This window comes from Oncorhynchus mykiss, chromosome 11 (assembly GCF_057628025.1).
Source record: "Oncorhynchus mykiss isolate SJ-2025 chromosome 11, ASM5762802v1, whole genome shotgun sequence".
Lineage (NCBI taxonomy): Eukaryota > Metazoa > Chordata > Actinopteri > Salmoniformes > Salmonidae > Oncorhynchus > Oncorhynchus mykiss.
This window is the reverse complement of record NC_143032.1, coordinates 19972844-19990422: the sequence shown is the minus strand read 5'-3', so window position 1 is coordinate 19990422 and position 17579 is coordinate 19972844. Positions and strand designations below refer to the sequence as shown.

General features: G+C 43.4%; 1 protein-coding gene across 13 annotated transcripts in view; it reads right to left on the bottom strand.

Moving 5' to 3' along the window:
- phldb2b (pleckstrin homology-like domain, family B, member 2b) overlaps window positions 1-17579 on the bottom strand; it is a 47347-nt gene that overhangs the window by 14091 nt on the left and 15677 nt on the right. For 6 of the 13 annotated variants that reach the window (XR_016484415.1, XM_090189707.1, XM_021620444.3 and 3 more), the window contains exons 4-7: window positions 17091-17273; window positions 7929-8048; window positions 4912-5096; window positions 3511-4812 (exon numbers count right to left, since the gene is read on the bottom strand). Coding sequence is in view for 12 of the 13 variants with exons in the window: in XM_090189707.1 (XP_090045833.1) it covers window positions 3511-4812; window positions 4912-5096; window positions 7929-8048; window positions 17091-17273 (1790 nt within the window). In the remaining variant the exon portion in view is untranslated. Of the gene's footprint in view, window positions 1-3510; window positions 4813-4911; window positions 5097-7928; window positions 8049-11670; window positions 12056-17090; window positions 17274-17579 lie in introns of those variants that run through there. The other 7 variants (XM_021620448.3, XM_090189704.1, XM_090189702.1 and 4 more) reach the window with 2 other exon arrangements.

The following is a 17579-nucleotide window of genomic DNA, read 5'->3' as shown; positions in this document are numbered from 1 at the left end:
AGCTCCTGGTATATGTCCGTTATAATGACCGCTTAATTAAGGCCGATTTCAAGTTTTCATAACAATCGGAAATCGGTATATTTGGACACCGATTTGGCCAAGTAGTTTTTTTTTAACAATTTTATTTAACTAGGCAAGTCAGTTAAGAACACATTCTTATTTTCAATGACGGCCTAGGAACGGTGGGTTAACAGATTTTTACCTTGTCAGCTCAGGGATTCAATCTTGCAACCTTAAGGTTAACTAGTCCAACGCTCTAACCACCTGATTACATTGCACTCCACGAGGAGCCTGCCTGTTACGCGAATGCAGTAAGAAGCCAAGGTAAGTTGCTAGCTAGCATTAAACTTATCTTATAAAAAAAATAAATCAATCATAATCACTAGTTAACTACACATGGTTGATGATATTACTAGTTTATCTAGCGTGTCCTGCGTTGCATATAGTCGATGCAGTGCGCATTCGTGAAAAAGTACTGTCGTTGCTCCAACGTGTACCTAACCATAAACATCAATGCCTTTCTTAAAATCAATACACAAGTATATATTATTAAAACTGCATATTTAGTTAATATTGCCTGCTAACATGAATTTCTTTTAACTAGGGGAATTGTGTCACTTCTCTTGCGTTCTGTGCAAGCGGAGTCGGGGTATATGCAGCAGTTTGAGCCGCCTGGCTCGTTGTGAACTGTGTGAAGACTATTTCTTCGTAAAAAAAGACAGCCAAATTCGCCAAACGGGGGATGATTTAACAAAAGTGATTTGGAAAAAAAATCACAATCGTTGCACGACTGTACCTAACCATAAACATCAATGCCTTTTTTAAAATTAATACACAGAAGTATATATTTTTAAACCTGCATATTTAGCTAAAAGAAATCCAGGTTAGCAGGCAATATTAACCAGGTGAAATTGTGTCACTTCTCTTGCGTTCATTGTACGCAGTCAGTGTTAATGCAACAGTTTGGGCCGCCTGGCTCATTGCGAACTAATTTGCCAGAATTTTACGTAATTATGACATAACATTGAAGGTTGTGCAATGTAACAAGAATATTTAGACTTAGGGATGCCACCCGTTAGATAAAATACAGAGCGGTTCCTTATTTCACTGAAGAATAAACGTTTCGTTTTCGAAATGATAGTTTCCGGATTCGACCATATTAATGACCTAAGGCTCGTATTTCTGTGTGTTATTATATTATAATTAAGTTATGATTAGATAGAGCAGTCTGACTGAGCGATGGTAGGCAGCAGCAGGCTCGTAAGCATTCAAACAGCACTTTCGTGCGTTTTGCCAGCAGCTCTTTGCAATGCTTCAAGAATTGCGCTGTTTATGACTTCAAGCCCATCAACTCCCGAGGTAAGGCTGGTGTAACCGATGTGAAATGGCTAGCTAGTTAGCGGGGTGCGCGCTAATAGCTTTTCAAACGTCACTCGCTCTGAGACTTGGAGTAGTTGTTCCCCTTGCTCTGCATGGGTAACGCTGCTTCGAGGGTGGCTGTTGTCGATGTGTTCCTGGTTCGAGCCCAGGTAGGTGCGAGGAGAGGGACGGAAGCTATACTGTTACACTGTAACTAAAGTGCCTATAAGAACATCCAATAGTCAAAGGTATATGAAATACAAATCGTATAGAGAGAAATAGTCCTATAATTCCTATAATAACTACAACCTGAAACTTCTTACCTGGGAATATTGAAGACTGATGTTAAATGGAACCACCAGCTTTCACATGTTCTCATGTTCTGAGCAAGGAACTTAAACGTTAGCTATCTTACATGGCACATATTGCACTTTTACTTTCTTCTCCAACACTTTGTTTTTGCATTATTTAAACCAAATTGAACATGTTTCATTATTTATTTGAGGCTAAATTGATTTTATTGATGTATTATATTAAGTTAAAATAAGTGTTCACTCAGTTTTGTTTTAATTGTCATTATTACAAATAAATAAAATATATATATTTTATTTAAAAATCGGCCGATTAATCAGTATCGGCTTTTTTTGGTCCTCCGATAATCTGTATCGGCGTTGAAAGATCATAAATCAGTCAACCTCTAACCCTCACTAGCATGAAAACTAAATACATGTACAGACTGTGTGTCGAAATGTATTTAAGACTGTGACTCTCTCCAATACAACCCAACATTGCAGAGTTATGTGCATCCTTTGAAGCACACCCTTCTCATTAACCTGTGTTGAGTCATTCACAATTGTTGATGAACAAATAAGGTTTTATTGGGAAGATGGCTTAATAAAGAGCAAAATTATTGATTATTATTATTTATGCCCTGGTCCAAAAAGAGCTCTTTGTCACTTCCCAAGAGCCAGGTTGTGACAAACACTCCCACTCATTCTTGTTTAATAAATGTATCATATAGTGTGTGTGGCAGACTTACAATGATGACAAAAAACAACATTTGAGAGTGTGCTGACCCTGGTGCTAGAGGGGGTACAGCTGGAGGTTGAATGTTTGAAGGGGTACGGGACTATAAAAGGTTTGGGAACCACTGCTCTAGTGCAACCATGTCTAGATGGAATTTGTATTTGTGGTCCTGGCAACTGGGCCTTTTTTGGAACGCCATTATTTTTGTTTTACTGAGATCTCCCTCTCTCCCTCACCCAGCATAGGAGCAGCTGGTGGAGAAAAATTCCCAATAGTGAAATCAGGGACAGAATAGTAGTGAAAGTTCTCCTGTCTCGCCTCTAGAGGGCAGAGTAGATCCAGAGTTAGCATTCAGAGGAGACGCATCTCAATAGTCTACAATAGTGAAGATGAAGGAGAGGAGACTAGGAGAGGAAGCCATTTTAGACTATTGAGATAAAGCCTAATTCTGTTGAGTGATTGGTGCATAGATGTGTGTTTCCAACATGTTTGTCTGTTCTCCCATGATGCCAGCCTTTACATCGCCAGGGAAAATACTTTGAGGAATGATCCTCTGGGAATATTCAGCACACCTCAAAAGACGTTCACATTGCCCAACACTTGTATGAAAGCCACCAGCCGTAGTTGTGGCTGCACGTCTTTATTTTGGACCTATTTACTTTGTGTGTGTGTGTCAGAAAAAGAGAGCGTGTGTATCCACCTGCCCTATATTTCTGCTCTCCTAATACAATCTGGTTCTAGCCCACATCTGACAGTTCTGTTATGGGTTCCTAACGATCCAAACCAACCTAACTGTGCTGAACTGCAGATGGCCCCACTTACGGAACCACACACACAAAACCACAGAGAGCCCAAAAAAAGCCAGTGTTTTCCTCTAAACCGGACCCAACCCAGCAGAGTAAGAATAGCGGAGCATGTTAACATAGGCTAGCAGCCAGAGGCAGTACTTCCCTGAGGGAACATATGTTAGTGTGCGTGCATATTCATCTGTGTGTATATGCCCCAACAGTGTAGCTCCCGAAGAGTGTGTTTAGGAGGTCGAGAGGTCAGAGGGAAGATATCTGATTCCACCTCATAGCCTTGCCATTTCATTCAGATCTTTAAAAAAATACACACAGTACTCACCAGTCTCTCCACCTCCTGTTCTCGTAGTCTCTCATCTCTCTGGCGATGGTGGTAGTCAGTCAGTTCTTCTTTCCCACTCAGGGAGCTGATACTGCCACTCCTCGCCCTGAACCCCCCCGATGGGGTCACCCCCGCCCCCAGCCCCACTCCTCCCTTCCCAAATGACTGCCTTCGTTCCCCTAACCCTAAACCTGGCTCTAAACCTCCCTTCCCAAAAGACTGTCTCCGTTCCCCTAATCCCAAACTAGGTTCTACCCCTCCCTTTCCAAAGGACTGTCTTCTCTCCCCCAGACCGAACCCTGGTTCAAGCCCACCCTTCCCAAAAGACTGTCTCCGTTCCCCTAACCCTAGACCAGGCTCCAGGCTGCCAGCCCTGTGCTCCCTCTCCCCGAAAAAAAGCTCTGGTCCAGGGGAGACTCCGCAGCTGGCTGGCCACTCTGGCTCCTGGAGGCTGGATGTGGAGCTGGTGGAGGTGAGGCTGAGTTTCTTGGCCACGCGGGGACTGGAGGAGCCCCCTGATCGGAACGGGACAGTCACGTCTGGAGGGGCCTGGGTGGGAGACTTTGGGGAGGAGAGGGAGATGGATACCACCCCCTCACCTTGGTTCCCCTTGTGGTTCATGTTTTGGGCCTGGCTGTAGTTAAAGTTAGTGGTTTGGTTATGGTTGTAGTTACTGTTTGTGGTGTGGTTTTGGCTATTGTTGTGAGAAGAGTTACGTAGAGGTTCAGAGCGCCGCGAGGTCGGGGGGAGGGTAGAGAGCACCAAGGCTCCATTATCATGGGAACGTGGCGACGATGACAGGCAGAGGCGGGGCAGAGAGAGGCTGTGACTTCCTATCATGCCGCCTATCGACCCTGCAGAGTACTTCCTGGTTCGGTTGCTAGGTGTCGGCTCATGGTTGCCGTGACTTCGGCGTCCCAGGCGGGGGCTGGAGGGCACGCTGGCTGCTCCACTGGTTGGAGAGAGGGATGAGCGTGGAGGAGGAGAGGAGAGGCTCTCACCACCGGCCACTGAGTTAGAGGAACCTCCACCGTTCCACATCGACAACAGGGGGGAGGAGTTTGGGTTTAGTTGTCGTCGCCCGTCGCCAGGGGAGGCCAGCAGGCTGTCTTGTGATTGGTAGGATTGGTTCCGGGTCATGGAGGATCGGGAGGAAGGGGGGTCAGAGCGCCGAGAGGGGGAGGGAGGGACCGCGGCTTTGACGGAGAGGGGCGGGCGATCAGAGCCATAGAAACGCCTAGCCTGCTCTTGATAGGCTGACGACATCGAGGTGGGTGAGGTCACAGGCGTGGTGGGTGGAGACTGGGAGAGAGGGGAAAAGACATTAGAAGTGTAAAATCATGTCCATCTAGTGCATGCCTCAGTTCTGCTGGGGTTCGTTGAGAGCTACAGCTGTCATACCTGTGTCATACTGAAGTAGGAGGGGCTAGAGTCCCCATTGGCTCTCAGGCTGGTCTCCAGGGCGATCTTCTTTCGTTGTAAGGTGTCCATCAAATCACGGAGCTCTGAGGCAGAACGCATCCCTCTTGCACTGCCGGCCCCTCCCACTACCCCATGGCTGTAGTCACTACTGAACTTCAGATAGTCTGGGGAGGGAGGGAGAGAGAGGAGATGGGGAGGGAGAAGAGTTCAACTTTAAGTTGTATAAGTTGCATGTACAGGAAACACATGGTATACACCATCCAACGAAATGCTTACTTGCAGGTTCCTTCTTGACAATGCAACAGTAGATACAGGAGGAGAAAGCAGAAAAGAATACACATAAAGACATGTTATTTGAAAGTGTCTTATCTTCACCACTAAGTGAACAGTTAAAAACCATCCTCTACACGAGCTCTCTGTCCATCATCTGTTTCGTCTGTTGAAGCCTATAGGTCTGAGGGTGTTCTTATTATTCTGAGAATATCTCTGTGTATAGGTGCGTCAATGTGTGCCTTCTTCTGTGTGGTTTTGGTCTGAGAGTAAAGGAGAAAGTTATATGGTGGTTGTACCTGCAGCTAAGTCTATTCATAGCTGGACTTGGCAGGATACTCATAACCCAAACAGCAGAGAGCTGCCAGTAAATGGCCTATAACACTGAGGGCCCAAGAGCCAACACATACAGACAACACACTCACACACACACACAGAAGAACTCACTCACACGCTCCCACCTATTCTCAGATTTAAAACTAACACACACGGTAGTTCAGGTCTCTAAAAGTAGCAGGGCAACCGACTTCCTGGGGAAATAGAAAACCTCTCAGTGGTCAGGAATTTCTTCAATCCCCCCCTTGAAAACCCAACGGAGAGGAAACCTAGTAATTTTACTCATCAAAGAGCTAAACAAAAAGGAGACAAGAAGGTTAGCCATTTCACCCTGAGTAATGGGACTACTCTTTACATACCGTCAAGACAGTAACGCACACATGACCTCCAAAACACACATAGAATCACTAATTATAGACGGACATGTGTGCCTTGTGTGTACACATGTCCGAAGTGTGTTTACCTAGAAGTGTGTGTATACATGTACTAAATGTACTAAATGTGTGCAGGACCGTATGTATACTGTGTGCAGAAAAGGCCCATGAAGTTGTTGGAATAATCCTTTAATTCATTGCCACTTACTCAGCTGGGCCAGGGGCGCTTTAATTAGGTCAGGTGGAAATGTCAGACAGATCTCAACTCCATAAAAGGAGGAAATTGCCATCGCTGCTCTCTCTTCCTTAACTCCGTCTGATCCAGAAGTTCTGTGCGTCCATGAATCCATGTAAGTCCACCGACTCTGTTACCTTTCATCTGAACTATCTGTTGCGATCGGGGGTGTGGGCCATCAGTTATTGTTAATAGTTATTACCGGAGCGCGGCTTGGAGCGCACACTTCAAATCTATTATGTAATGTGAATTGTCAATGATCACGGCCCTACGGATCCTCATAGGCCAATTATGCAATCGATATGGTTAATATGTAATGAAATGAATTACCTGTACACATGAAGACAATTGAAAGGGTGAAATGAGAAACGTCATTGTTTGCTAACTGATCGACTTTGATATCAAACTAATGGGGGTTACAGATTGAATAACCATTCACTGTTGGTATTCTTTCATGTTTTATGATAAATAGTTACGAGCCTAAATGACTCACGGATGATTACTATTGACTTCTTAATGAACTGGCTTGTTGACTTCCCTAATTATGTTAATCGTGAATGATTGTTATGACTTGATCTTTGTGATTATGAGTTTGATTGAATACATGTTATTTGTTTCCTTTGTGATGCAGTAAATAAATACTCAGTAAATATACCACTTTATGGTTAAAGGAATTCCTGCCTCAGTCTCATCCATTCCTCTGTCACCTGACACGTGACCACCTGTTCACCTTCACTGTCAGTCATCCTACCTGTCCAGCTACCCACAATGATTCCACTAATCTTTCACTGTGCATGTCCTGTGTGTGCACACATGAGTGTGTGTAGGTAAGATTGTGTGAGCGAGGGGTCCTAGTGGGTAAAGGTTTAACCTCAGCCTTGTAAAGAGGGGGATAAATGGGGCAGAAAGCAGAAGACATCTGGTCTCGAGACGCTGTTAGAAACACAAACACACAATCACAGTAGACTCCATTAATAGACAGATTTTCCTTTAAGGTCTGGTTAATATCGGCTCACTCTAATCTTTTTAAAACTATTAACACTAAAAATGGTCCATAGCTCCTCGCTATACAATTGAGTTCAGTGTGTGTGACCCCTATACAGATGTATATTTGTGTGTGTACATTCCTGCTGTCTAGCTGCCGAGACAGTGAGCGAGCAGCGATGATATACGCAGACACACACACACCATGTTCAAATGCAGAGATCAATCACCACGGTTACAGCAGAACACAGCTGCATCACCACGACGACAGCTATTGCCAGATGTGAAAAACATTCCACCCGTCTTGAGAAGTGTGTTTTAGGTGTGTGTGTGTGTGTGTGTGTGTGTGTTTCTAACCCTGTGACTTGTCAAAGACCCTCTGCCTCAGCAAAAACACATGTTTGAAGATATCCAAACATATTAAGGACCTAAGAATGCTTTAGTTTACATTTTAGTCATTTGGCAGATGCTAAGTCTCCTCTATACAGAAGGACTTACAGTTAGTTCAGTCATCTTAAGATAGCTTGGTGAGACAACCAGAGTCAAAGCAAGTACATTTTCCCTCAATAAAGCAGTTACACATGACCGCGTCTCAATCACGTACACCTGTCGTGGCGGGCTCCACCTGTAACTATACCCTAACACTGGGAGAGAGGAAGTGATATGAGAACTGTGGGACTAGGGGCTGATATGGGATCTATAGAGGGGCCCCCCCCTCTATAGATCCCATATCAGCCCCTAGTCCCACAAAGGAGAAGAGAGGTGAAAGAGGGTAGGGCCAAGTGTGTGTGTGCTACCTGTGCTGTAGGCCAGAGGAGAGACAGGGCTCTTCTGGGGCAGCATGCTCTTCATACGACTGGCCTCTTCTGGATGGTTGAAGCGGAAGAAGTAGGATTGACCCAGACACAGAGAGTAACCTGGAGAGAAAACAGTCAGATAAACACACACTAAATGACAGAAGAAATAACAGAAGACAGAATAAATAATTCAACACAATACATGTGTTAGACCTCCAGGTTCTCTGTATAACAGACAATCCATCTGCACCACACTCACACACACAGTCTGGGCCATTCCAGACCACAGTGTTTGGCCATCAATTAGGATCACAGAGTCAGGTATTAAACAAGACATCGGGGGCACAACCTGATAACTCTCTCCCCCTCACACCCACACAGCAGTCATCCACAGCTGTCCAAATACCTCACAGAAAGAGGGAGATAAAGAACGAGGGGGGGAACCCCTTATCGCTCTCTTGAATGCAGTGGTAAGAAGATCCCTGAGTGAAGGACAGAAAAAGAACACCATCTTGGCCATCACTCTGCCAGCCTCAAACTGACCCTTCCACATGATCCAGATAAACAATTCAGCCACTTATCTCTGTATTAAACAATGCTGATGCTTGTAGGATTGATGTTTCAGGGATCCCTCCCAAGCACCTTAAATATGGAGAAAAACAATGTCAAAATGACAGAACTGTTCCATCCATCTGTCTGATACCAGAGATACCTACACTCAGACAGATACCAGAGATACCTACACTCAGACAGATACCAGAGATACCTACACTCAGACAGATACCAGAGAGTAAACCAAACCGGGGAGAGGAAAGAGAGAGCGAGCGAAAGAAAGAATGGAAAAATACAGCATGGAAAAATGTCTGGGCTAATTCTCTCTCTCACTCTCCTCTCTGTCCCAAAACCCCAATGTTAAGAGAGGGGGTAATGGTAATAGGGATGACGTGACTCCCTTAGAGGGCTCAGAGTCTGATCTGGTGTGTGTGTGGTTTTAACATGTAGCTGATGTATGCAACTAATGTGTGAGTAATGTGTGTGTGTAACTAATGTGTGAGTAATGTGTGTGTGTAACTAATGTGTGAGTAATGTGTGTGTGTGTGTCTGGTCATGTAAAGAAATATGTCTGACATGCTTCCCCCTTCCTGAAGAACTGCAAGTGTGTGAGTGTGTGTTTTTAGCTGAGGGTACTTTTCTGGGCTCGCTGTAGTATTTCTAGAGAATAAGCCAAAGACAGGACTAAGACCAACACTTCTCATACCACACTGCTGAGTGTGACTTATTACCCACACACACTTACCACAGGAAATAATACTCAAGACATAAATGTAAAATTCTGGTTTTGACCTTTTCCATTGAATTGAGAATGTTTTCACACAGGACTGTTTAGTCTATGCAGCTGGACTAGGCACTACACAGTAAACAAAGTAGGATAGGACACATTGTGTTGATTTGGCCCGTATCTTCACACACATCAAAGATCACACACATGCATCCCAAAGCTGTCCATGCATGCGACTTAATCAAAAATAAACAAATATGTTGTATTGTCACATACACCGGATAGATGTGGAAGAAGTTGACTGGCCTGCACAGAGCCCTGACCTCAACCCCATCGAACACCTTTGGGATGAATTGGAACGCCGACTGCGAGTCAGGCCTAATCATCCGACCTCACTAATGCTCTGAATGGAAGCAAGTCCCCGCAGCAATGTTCCAACATCTTTTTTTCTCTTCCTTTATTTAACTAGGAAAGTCAGTTAAAAATATTATTTTCAATGACCCAGTGGAAAGCCTTCCCAGAAGAGTGGAGGCTGTTGTAGCAGCAAAGGATGGGAACCAACTCCATATTAATGCCCATGATGTTGGAAGGAGATGTTCGGCGAGCACGTGTCCACATACTTTTGGTCAGGTAGTGTAGAATCATAGGATAACGAAGCTGTATATGCCATGTGTGACCATGGGTGTGTATAAAGACTGTTTACAGTCTCTGTTTAATCACTCACAGTACCATATGGTGTTTAGCATGACAGCAAACAGAGGAAAGGAGAGAGAGAACATCTGTGTGTGTGTGTGTGTGTGTAACAGCAGTCTTTCTTCATAAACTCAAATTCCTTGACTCAACTGTCTGCCAGTTTTATAGGACTGTTGCCCTTATTTGTTCATTACACTATTCTAATTTCCTTTCTCCCAAAAACAACAACCACTCCAAACAACAAACACACAATCTTGTTTTTTACAGATATCCCCAGCTACAAAGATAACCTCACACACTTTGATCTCACAGATGCCAGTGAAGAAGACATCTGGTACCAATTTCTTCTGGTTAATCTAAATTAACCTAACACGGAACCACAATGTTATGGGAGGGAAACCGGTCTATATTTAGGAATAAGAGTAGAATATGTGTCTATCTAATTGCCAAATGTGGACCATTAGGTTATAATATTAAACAATTAGACTTTTATCCCACAGACTATATGTCACCCTGGCTGATGGAGGGGAAGAGGAGGGTAGGTAATGGCCCCTATAACTACCAAATATGATCTTCCAATCTAGGTCATTGGATTTGGGGGGGGGGGGGGGGGGCTCAATCTTCTGGTCTGCTGCTTGGATGTGTTGAGTGGATCACAGCGGCTTTGCAGGGCCCTAAAAAAAACACTGGAAAAGTCAATGCATCATTCCTTCCTCGGTGTGATAACTAACACGATTAGTGTCCCTTTGAAAAATAGGCCTACTATAGCCTAAAGTAGGATGGGAGGAAGAAAGAAAGTAGGGGAGGGAGGATGCATTTGAACAGGGGAGGCAGCTGGTGTACATGTGTAGCGTTGTCATGTCACCTGACAGATGCTGCCGCTTTCAATTACATGTCCTCTCTCCTTTATAAAACAAATAAAGTAACGAGACTAATCTTGACATCTGAAATCAAAGGCACTCTCTCAATAACCGAGTCCCAGGAAGGCAGATAAAGATTTCCTTTGGCGTCACTTCAGTTCTACTTTCTATGACCGCAGGCTGTTTTTTCTTGTCAAGTGAAAACCAATCACGTCGTTGTCGGTCTGTGAACTACAACCCCCGAGGTGCGCGCGATAATACCATTCTTCACAAAGGTGACGCGTACGGTGCTGCTTACTTTGTTGACGTCAAGGTAGCCTTTTCAAATTTGATCGGAGGTCATGAAGTTAATTTCCCCCTGCAAACGTAGACAATATAAAAGACTATCTGGAAAGCATTTAAGCAGGAGGTTCTTATCTCAATTATACAATTTATGGTTGCAACAGAGCAAGCGTGACGCAAATGGTTTGCTGTTGCCTACCCTTGCTATATTCCTAAAACATTTAGCCTAATCAAGAGCAGCTGACAAACAACAATTCGCCAAACAATGAAAAGAACTGTATCATAAAAATTAAACGTTTCCTTCAAGGAGCAATCTGCAGTTGCTTCCTCTATTTTGGGAGTTCTGAATTAAACGTACCCATTGATTCTTGAAAAATATAACTTATTCTTAGTTTAGTTCAACGGTCAGAACCCAAAATATAAGCTTGTTTCACTCCAATGTTTGTAAACAAACGCTATATAGCCTCAACATGGTTAAAACTATACTTTTTATATCATGGATGGTCAGACCTTATTGTCGTTTTCTAGTCACAAAAGGCTACAAAACCAAAATGATGTACACATGCACGCGCACTCACAGGGGTCTTCCAATTCAGGGAATTTCTTAAATGAGGCTATCTTTACTAACCTTTTTACAGAGTCCCATTCAGTGAATACAACTGCGGTATTTTCGGTTATTTCTCTATGTCTGAACAATTACCATCGCGTTCTTATCCTCCTTCAACCCAGTCCAAAGCTCCAGAAAAGACTCGGGACTTCGGGGTTCAACAGATTTCCATCCAGATGGGGTTGAGGTAAGGAGCGCACCAACTTTCCAAAAAAAGGGGTGGTGTCGCCTGCTTGACGCGAATAGACTGGGGTAAAAAGCAAAACCCTCCCCTAAGACAGTTTACGAGTTCTGAATGAGATCAAAAGCAGCCGCTTGTAAAACCCAAAACTAATGTATTTGATTAAAAATGCATTTCAGTTCAGCTAAAACAGTCTCGGACCCCGTTCTCTGTTGGTTGGAACACAGTGGTTTAAAAGCCAGAGGTATTTGGTCCCCGCCCCCTTACTCTATTTCTTTGTCTACCTAGCCTACTTTTCCCTTCTCTTTGGAAACACCTTGAGAGGAATGTTACTATAGCCAACCTCACATCTATAGAGCCCAACAGCTTAGAGGGAGAAAAGAACAACTCAAACTTAAATAGATGTGATTTTTTATCAAAGCCATATTTTTCCAAATTCAGCCTAAATGTTTAATTAGATAACAACTTTGATCTGACGCACAGAAGAACAGCTTCGGAAAACTACTCAATAGAGAAGGGGAAGGAAAGAGAGACAGTAGACTAGAAAATAAGTGAAAGCCTTGGACAGAATGGAATGAGGTAGAGAACTGTGATGAGAGAGAGCGACTGCATGGTATAGGGTGGAGAGAAAAGGAGAAAAAACATCCACTCTGATATTTTCAGAGAGTGATTCCTCACAAAACCAGGACAAAAAAGGACCATGATTTTGGGGATTTTCACGAAATGTAACTCTGGAACATTGATATTCCCATGTGGAGTATATAGGCTATTATGTTCAAGAATATATAGACACATTTGACTAATCAAAATGTGTATATTTGCTAATTCATGTTTTTTTTTCTCTCAATATTCATAAATTAATGTAAGACATTTTTTATTGAAATCAAAATACTATCCATATTACAAAACAAGTGGTGACACTTCAAATGACCATTTCTGCTTAGTAGCACCTAAAGATAAAATTATATAGTGTCTTAAAATACCACCTTGCATCCCACTGCTGGATTGCTTCTGAAGCTAGGCAGGGTTGGTCCTGGATGGGAGACCAGGTGCTGCTGGAAGTGGTGTTGGAGGGCCAGTAGGAGGCACACTTTTCTCGGGTCAAAAAAATATACCCCAGGGCAGTGATTGGGGACATTGCCCTGTGTCGGGTGCTGTCTTTTGGATGGGATGTTAAACGGGTGACCTGACTCTCTGTGGTCACTAAAAATCCCATGGCACTTATCGTAAGAGTAGGGGTGCTAACTCTGGTGTCCTGGCTAAATTCCCAATTTGTCCCTCATCCCATCATGGTCACCTAATCATCCCTGGCTTACAATTGGCTCATTCATCCACCCTCCTCTCCCCTGTAACTATTACCTGGGTCGTTGCTGTAAATGAGAATGTGTTCTCACTCAACTTACCTGGTAAAATACGGCTTACTTTTTTTTTTAAACAAAAAAAAGGTGGCCTGGGTAAGGCCAGAATTCCATAAATATCCCATATTTGATCAATTATTTCTCAATTATGCTTTTAGAAACAAATGTCAAATATATGTAAACAATCCTTCCTCCAAATGGACATTCTATGGGTTAAATTTAGTAAAATTCACTAAAATCATGGTCTTTTTTTGTCCTGGTTTCGTGAGGAATCACTCTGCTCCTGGCAGACATGTTCAGGGATAGTGTTTCTGTGTGTGTGTGTGTGTGTGTGTGTGTGTGTGTGTGTGTGTGTGTGTGTGTCTGGTGCCTCCACATCATCATATTGATATGAGTCAGCAGTATGGTTTATTATCTCTGTTATTGGCAATACTGAGCAAACACAATACGTGTTTCCAACAAAACACTCCAGTTACATCACTTTGTGTGTGTGTGTGTGTGTGTGTGTGTGTGTGTGTGGCTAACGTCTGTAGCCTGAGAGATTATCCTAGAGGATGTTTCCATTTCACGCTCTCTTTCTTTAAATCCCACAAGGTTCTCTCGCTCTCTGTTCCTTCTTCTCTGTCCTTACCATGAACTCTCCCATTCTCTCGCTCTCTGTTCCTTCTTCTCTGTCCTTACCATGAACTCTCCCATTCTCTCGACCTCTTGCCCTCTGCCCTGGCCTTTTTGTCTTCTTATCATCCCTCTCTTTTCACACTAAGACGTTTTTACGCCTTTTCTTTGTATCTGAAAGGTATTGCAGGTGTTGTGCCAAAAATCTCCCCCCTGCCAGAGCCCCCCCCCCCCCCTTTGCGTAAACGCGCACACACTCAATTCTTCATTGCTGAGACTTGCTTGCTAGTTGAGATTTCTTCACTCCGATGTCAGTTTAGCCTACATTTCACTGATCTTAGTAGCATCATTTTTTATTTGTGTCCTTCAAAGCAGCTGTCAATGATCAAGTTAGGCTGCGTTTCATTTTTAAAAAATTTTATGCCGGTTTGATCGCAGGGGAGGCACTAGTAATGTCTGCAGTTTTCGGTTTGGCTATTTGTTCCAAGTGTATTGGTCTATAAATAAATCTCTTTGCCAAAACTTGTCATCTCTCCCATTTCTTATTCGACTAGTAGTTGTTCTGAAATGTTTATTGCGTGCCTACATTTTACTCCCTCCTCTATGTTTAATATAACATCCCTACATATTCACGTTGGTTGCCTATCTTGACGTGAAGTGTGTTCTATAGAAAGTATTTGACTCCGATGTGTGCCACAGAAAGTATTTGACTCTAGTGACACAATTAAGGGAATTAGAAGGGGCGGACTTCGGCAAGGCCCTTTTCTTGCCTTCCGACCCCCCCCCTCCCCTATTTTGTGTCTAGAGTCAATTTGTATTTTATTCTGTTATATTCCAGTATATTATTACTACAAAATGTATGTGTGTTGACTGTGATCTTGGTAAGTGTGGCTTGTCTCTTTAATGAACAAAATAATGAACTATTGATCTCATTCATTTAGAAATGATTCAACTCAAAATATGCCATTCTGTTGTTTTGGACCTGCCTAAACAAATTCACAATGAATTCCTTTTTGATGCTGTATAGTCAATGGATTTATTCAAATAGACGCCCACCCACATCTGCACACCACTACTACCACTTGTCAATGGCATGCCAGCATGGGCACTGGAGGTATAAAAGGCATACGTTTTTATTTAACCTTTATATGCAGGCAAGAATGTGGTAAAAATGGGCCTGTTTGAAAGGGGGTCATGTAAACATTTACTCTTTTTTTTTACAGGCAAAATACCGTAAGTCTTATGTGAGCGCAGTATAGAGACAACACATTGGTCTCCAGTACGTATACACACCAAGATGTTGTCAATATTTGAGTCAGCTAGCCACAGTGGGAAAACAAACAGGTCAGTCAATATTTAACTGACAGTGGTCAGACCAGACCACGACAGAGAGCTGGGGAAGAGGTGTGGAAAGAGAGAGGGAGATTAATGGGGAGAGAGGGAGGGAAAAAAGTGAGAGAATGTGAAAATAGAGGAATGTGTTTGCGTTCTTGTTTACACCTTCCAAAACCCCAAAGAAGGGAAAAGAGAAAGGAATGTTGGGTAATGAAGGGGAAGAAAATGAATGAAAAGGAGAATGGATCAAGGATTTAAAGATGAGAAATAGGAGAAGTGAGAGTGAAAATGACTAAAAGACAGAGAAAAATAAATGTCTAAAGAAAGACTGAAAAGGAGAAGGAGAGAGAGAGAGTGAAAGAGAGGAATGGAAAAATACGAGTGTGTTCTCTGCAGTTGGAAGTTGTGAGTCATGGCATTGTAAACAACAGGAGCTATCCATTCCAAACCAAGGATAATTAAGCTAAAAGGCTAATGGCTCAACCACACACAAACACCACACACACAGCTTCACAACACCATGAAGAACCCAGGTCGTAAACTTTACCCACATGATTCATACACATATACACTGAGTGTACAAAACATTAGGAACACCTACTCTTTCCGTCACATATACTAACCAGTTGAAATCTATGATCCCTTATTGAGGTCAGTTGTTAAATCCACTTCAATCAGTGTAGCCTTGAGACAATTGAGACATAGATTGTGTATGTGTGCCATTCAGAGGGTGAATGGGCAAGACAAAATATTTAAGTGCCTTTGAACAGGGTATTGTAGTAGGTGCCAGGCGCACCGGTTTGAGTGTGTCAAGACTGAAACGCTGCTGTTTTTCATGCCTTCGTGGTTTTCCAATGTGTATCAAGAATGGTCCACCACACAAAGGACATCCAGCCAACTTGACACAACTATGGGAAGCATTGGAGTCAACATGGGTCAGCATCCCTGTGGAACGCTTTCGACACCTTGTAGAATCCATGCCCCGACGAATTGAGGCTGTTCTGAGGGCAAAAGTGGGAGTAACTCAATAGTAGGAAGGTGTTCCTAATGTTTGTATACTCATTGTATACAGGAAGGAAAAAGCTAACCACACATGCGCGCGCACACACACACACACTCATAGGCTGAATATATTTAGCATGGGCTCTCAGAACCTCAAAAAGTTATACAGCTGCACCATTGAGAGCATTCTGACTGGTTGCATCACTGCCTGGTACGGCACCTGCTTGGCATCCGACCACAAGGTGCTACAGAGGTAGTGCGTATGGCCCAGTACATCACTGGGGCCGAGCTCCCTGCCATCCATGACCTCTATACCAGGTGGTGTCAGAGGAAGGACCTAAAAATTGGCAGACTCCAGCCACCCAAGTTATAGACTGTTCTCTCTGCTATCGCACACCAAGCGGTACTGATGCACCAAGCCTGGAACCAACAGGACCCTGAAGAGCTTCTACCACCAATCCATAAGACTCCTAAATAGACTGGGTAGCTAGGTAACTATTTAATTATTTGCATTGACCCTTTTGGCACTAACGTTTTTGACTCATCACATACGCTGCTGTTACTGCTTATAATCGATCCTGTTGCCTAGTAACTTTATCCCTTCCTATATGTACATATCTACCTCAATTACCTCATACCCCTGCACATCGACTCGGTACTGGTACCCCTTGTTTATAACTATGTTATCATTACTCATTGTGTATCTACAGTATTATTACATGTTTTACTTTTCTATCATTTCTCTACTTTCTTTCTCTCTACATTGTTGAGAAGGGCCTGTAAGTAAGCATTTCACTGTTAGTCCACACCATTTGATTTGATTTGTAACCAATGCAGTCAAGGCACACAGGCAAGGCAAACAACACTGCACTTAAACAAGTACTACCAGTAGGTGGCGACAAAGTGTGTTGGTTTGCGGTCCTGTGTGTGCATTCCTCTGTATATCTCACCTTGTGTGAGCGGGACAGGTGATGTCACAGGGACGCCGTCCAAGGAGCAGAGGTTCCCACAAGGGTCGAGGATGATGACCCCTGATGTGTTGATGATGATGCAGTGTTCCGCCTCGATACCTACACCCTGGATGGTGATGTCTTGGGGTACCGCTGCGTCCTCACGCCCGATACGGGTCACTCCTGGAAAAATGTATGTTATGTCGTTGTGGGTGAAAGTTGAGTTGACTTTAGATCCGATTTTTTGGGGGTGTTAGGCTAGAGAGTTATATAGTCAGCTAAGCTTAGCACATCTGTTTAAGAGAGTGTTTAAGTCTCCCTACCAGTCAGTCTGATTCTGTGTAGATCTCTGTTATCTCTGCTACCATCTACACCCTGTTGGCTTGTTAACAAGATATCTGTTTGGAATACTGATGAACCAGAGACACCTGTGGTGTCAATGACTGAAAGGGCTATAAATACACTGTAATTATGTCATTATACAGTAAA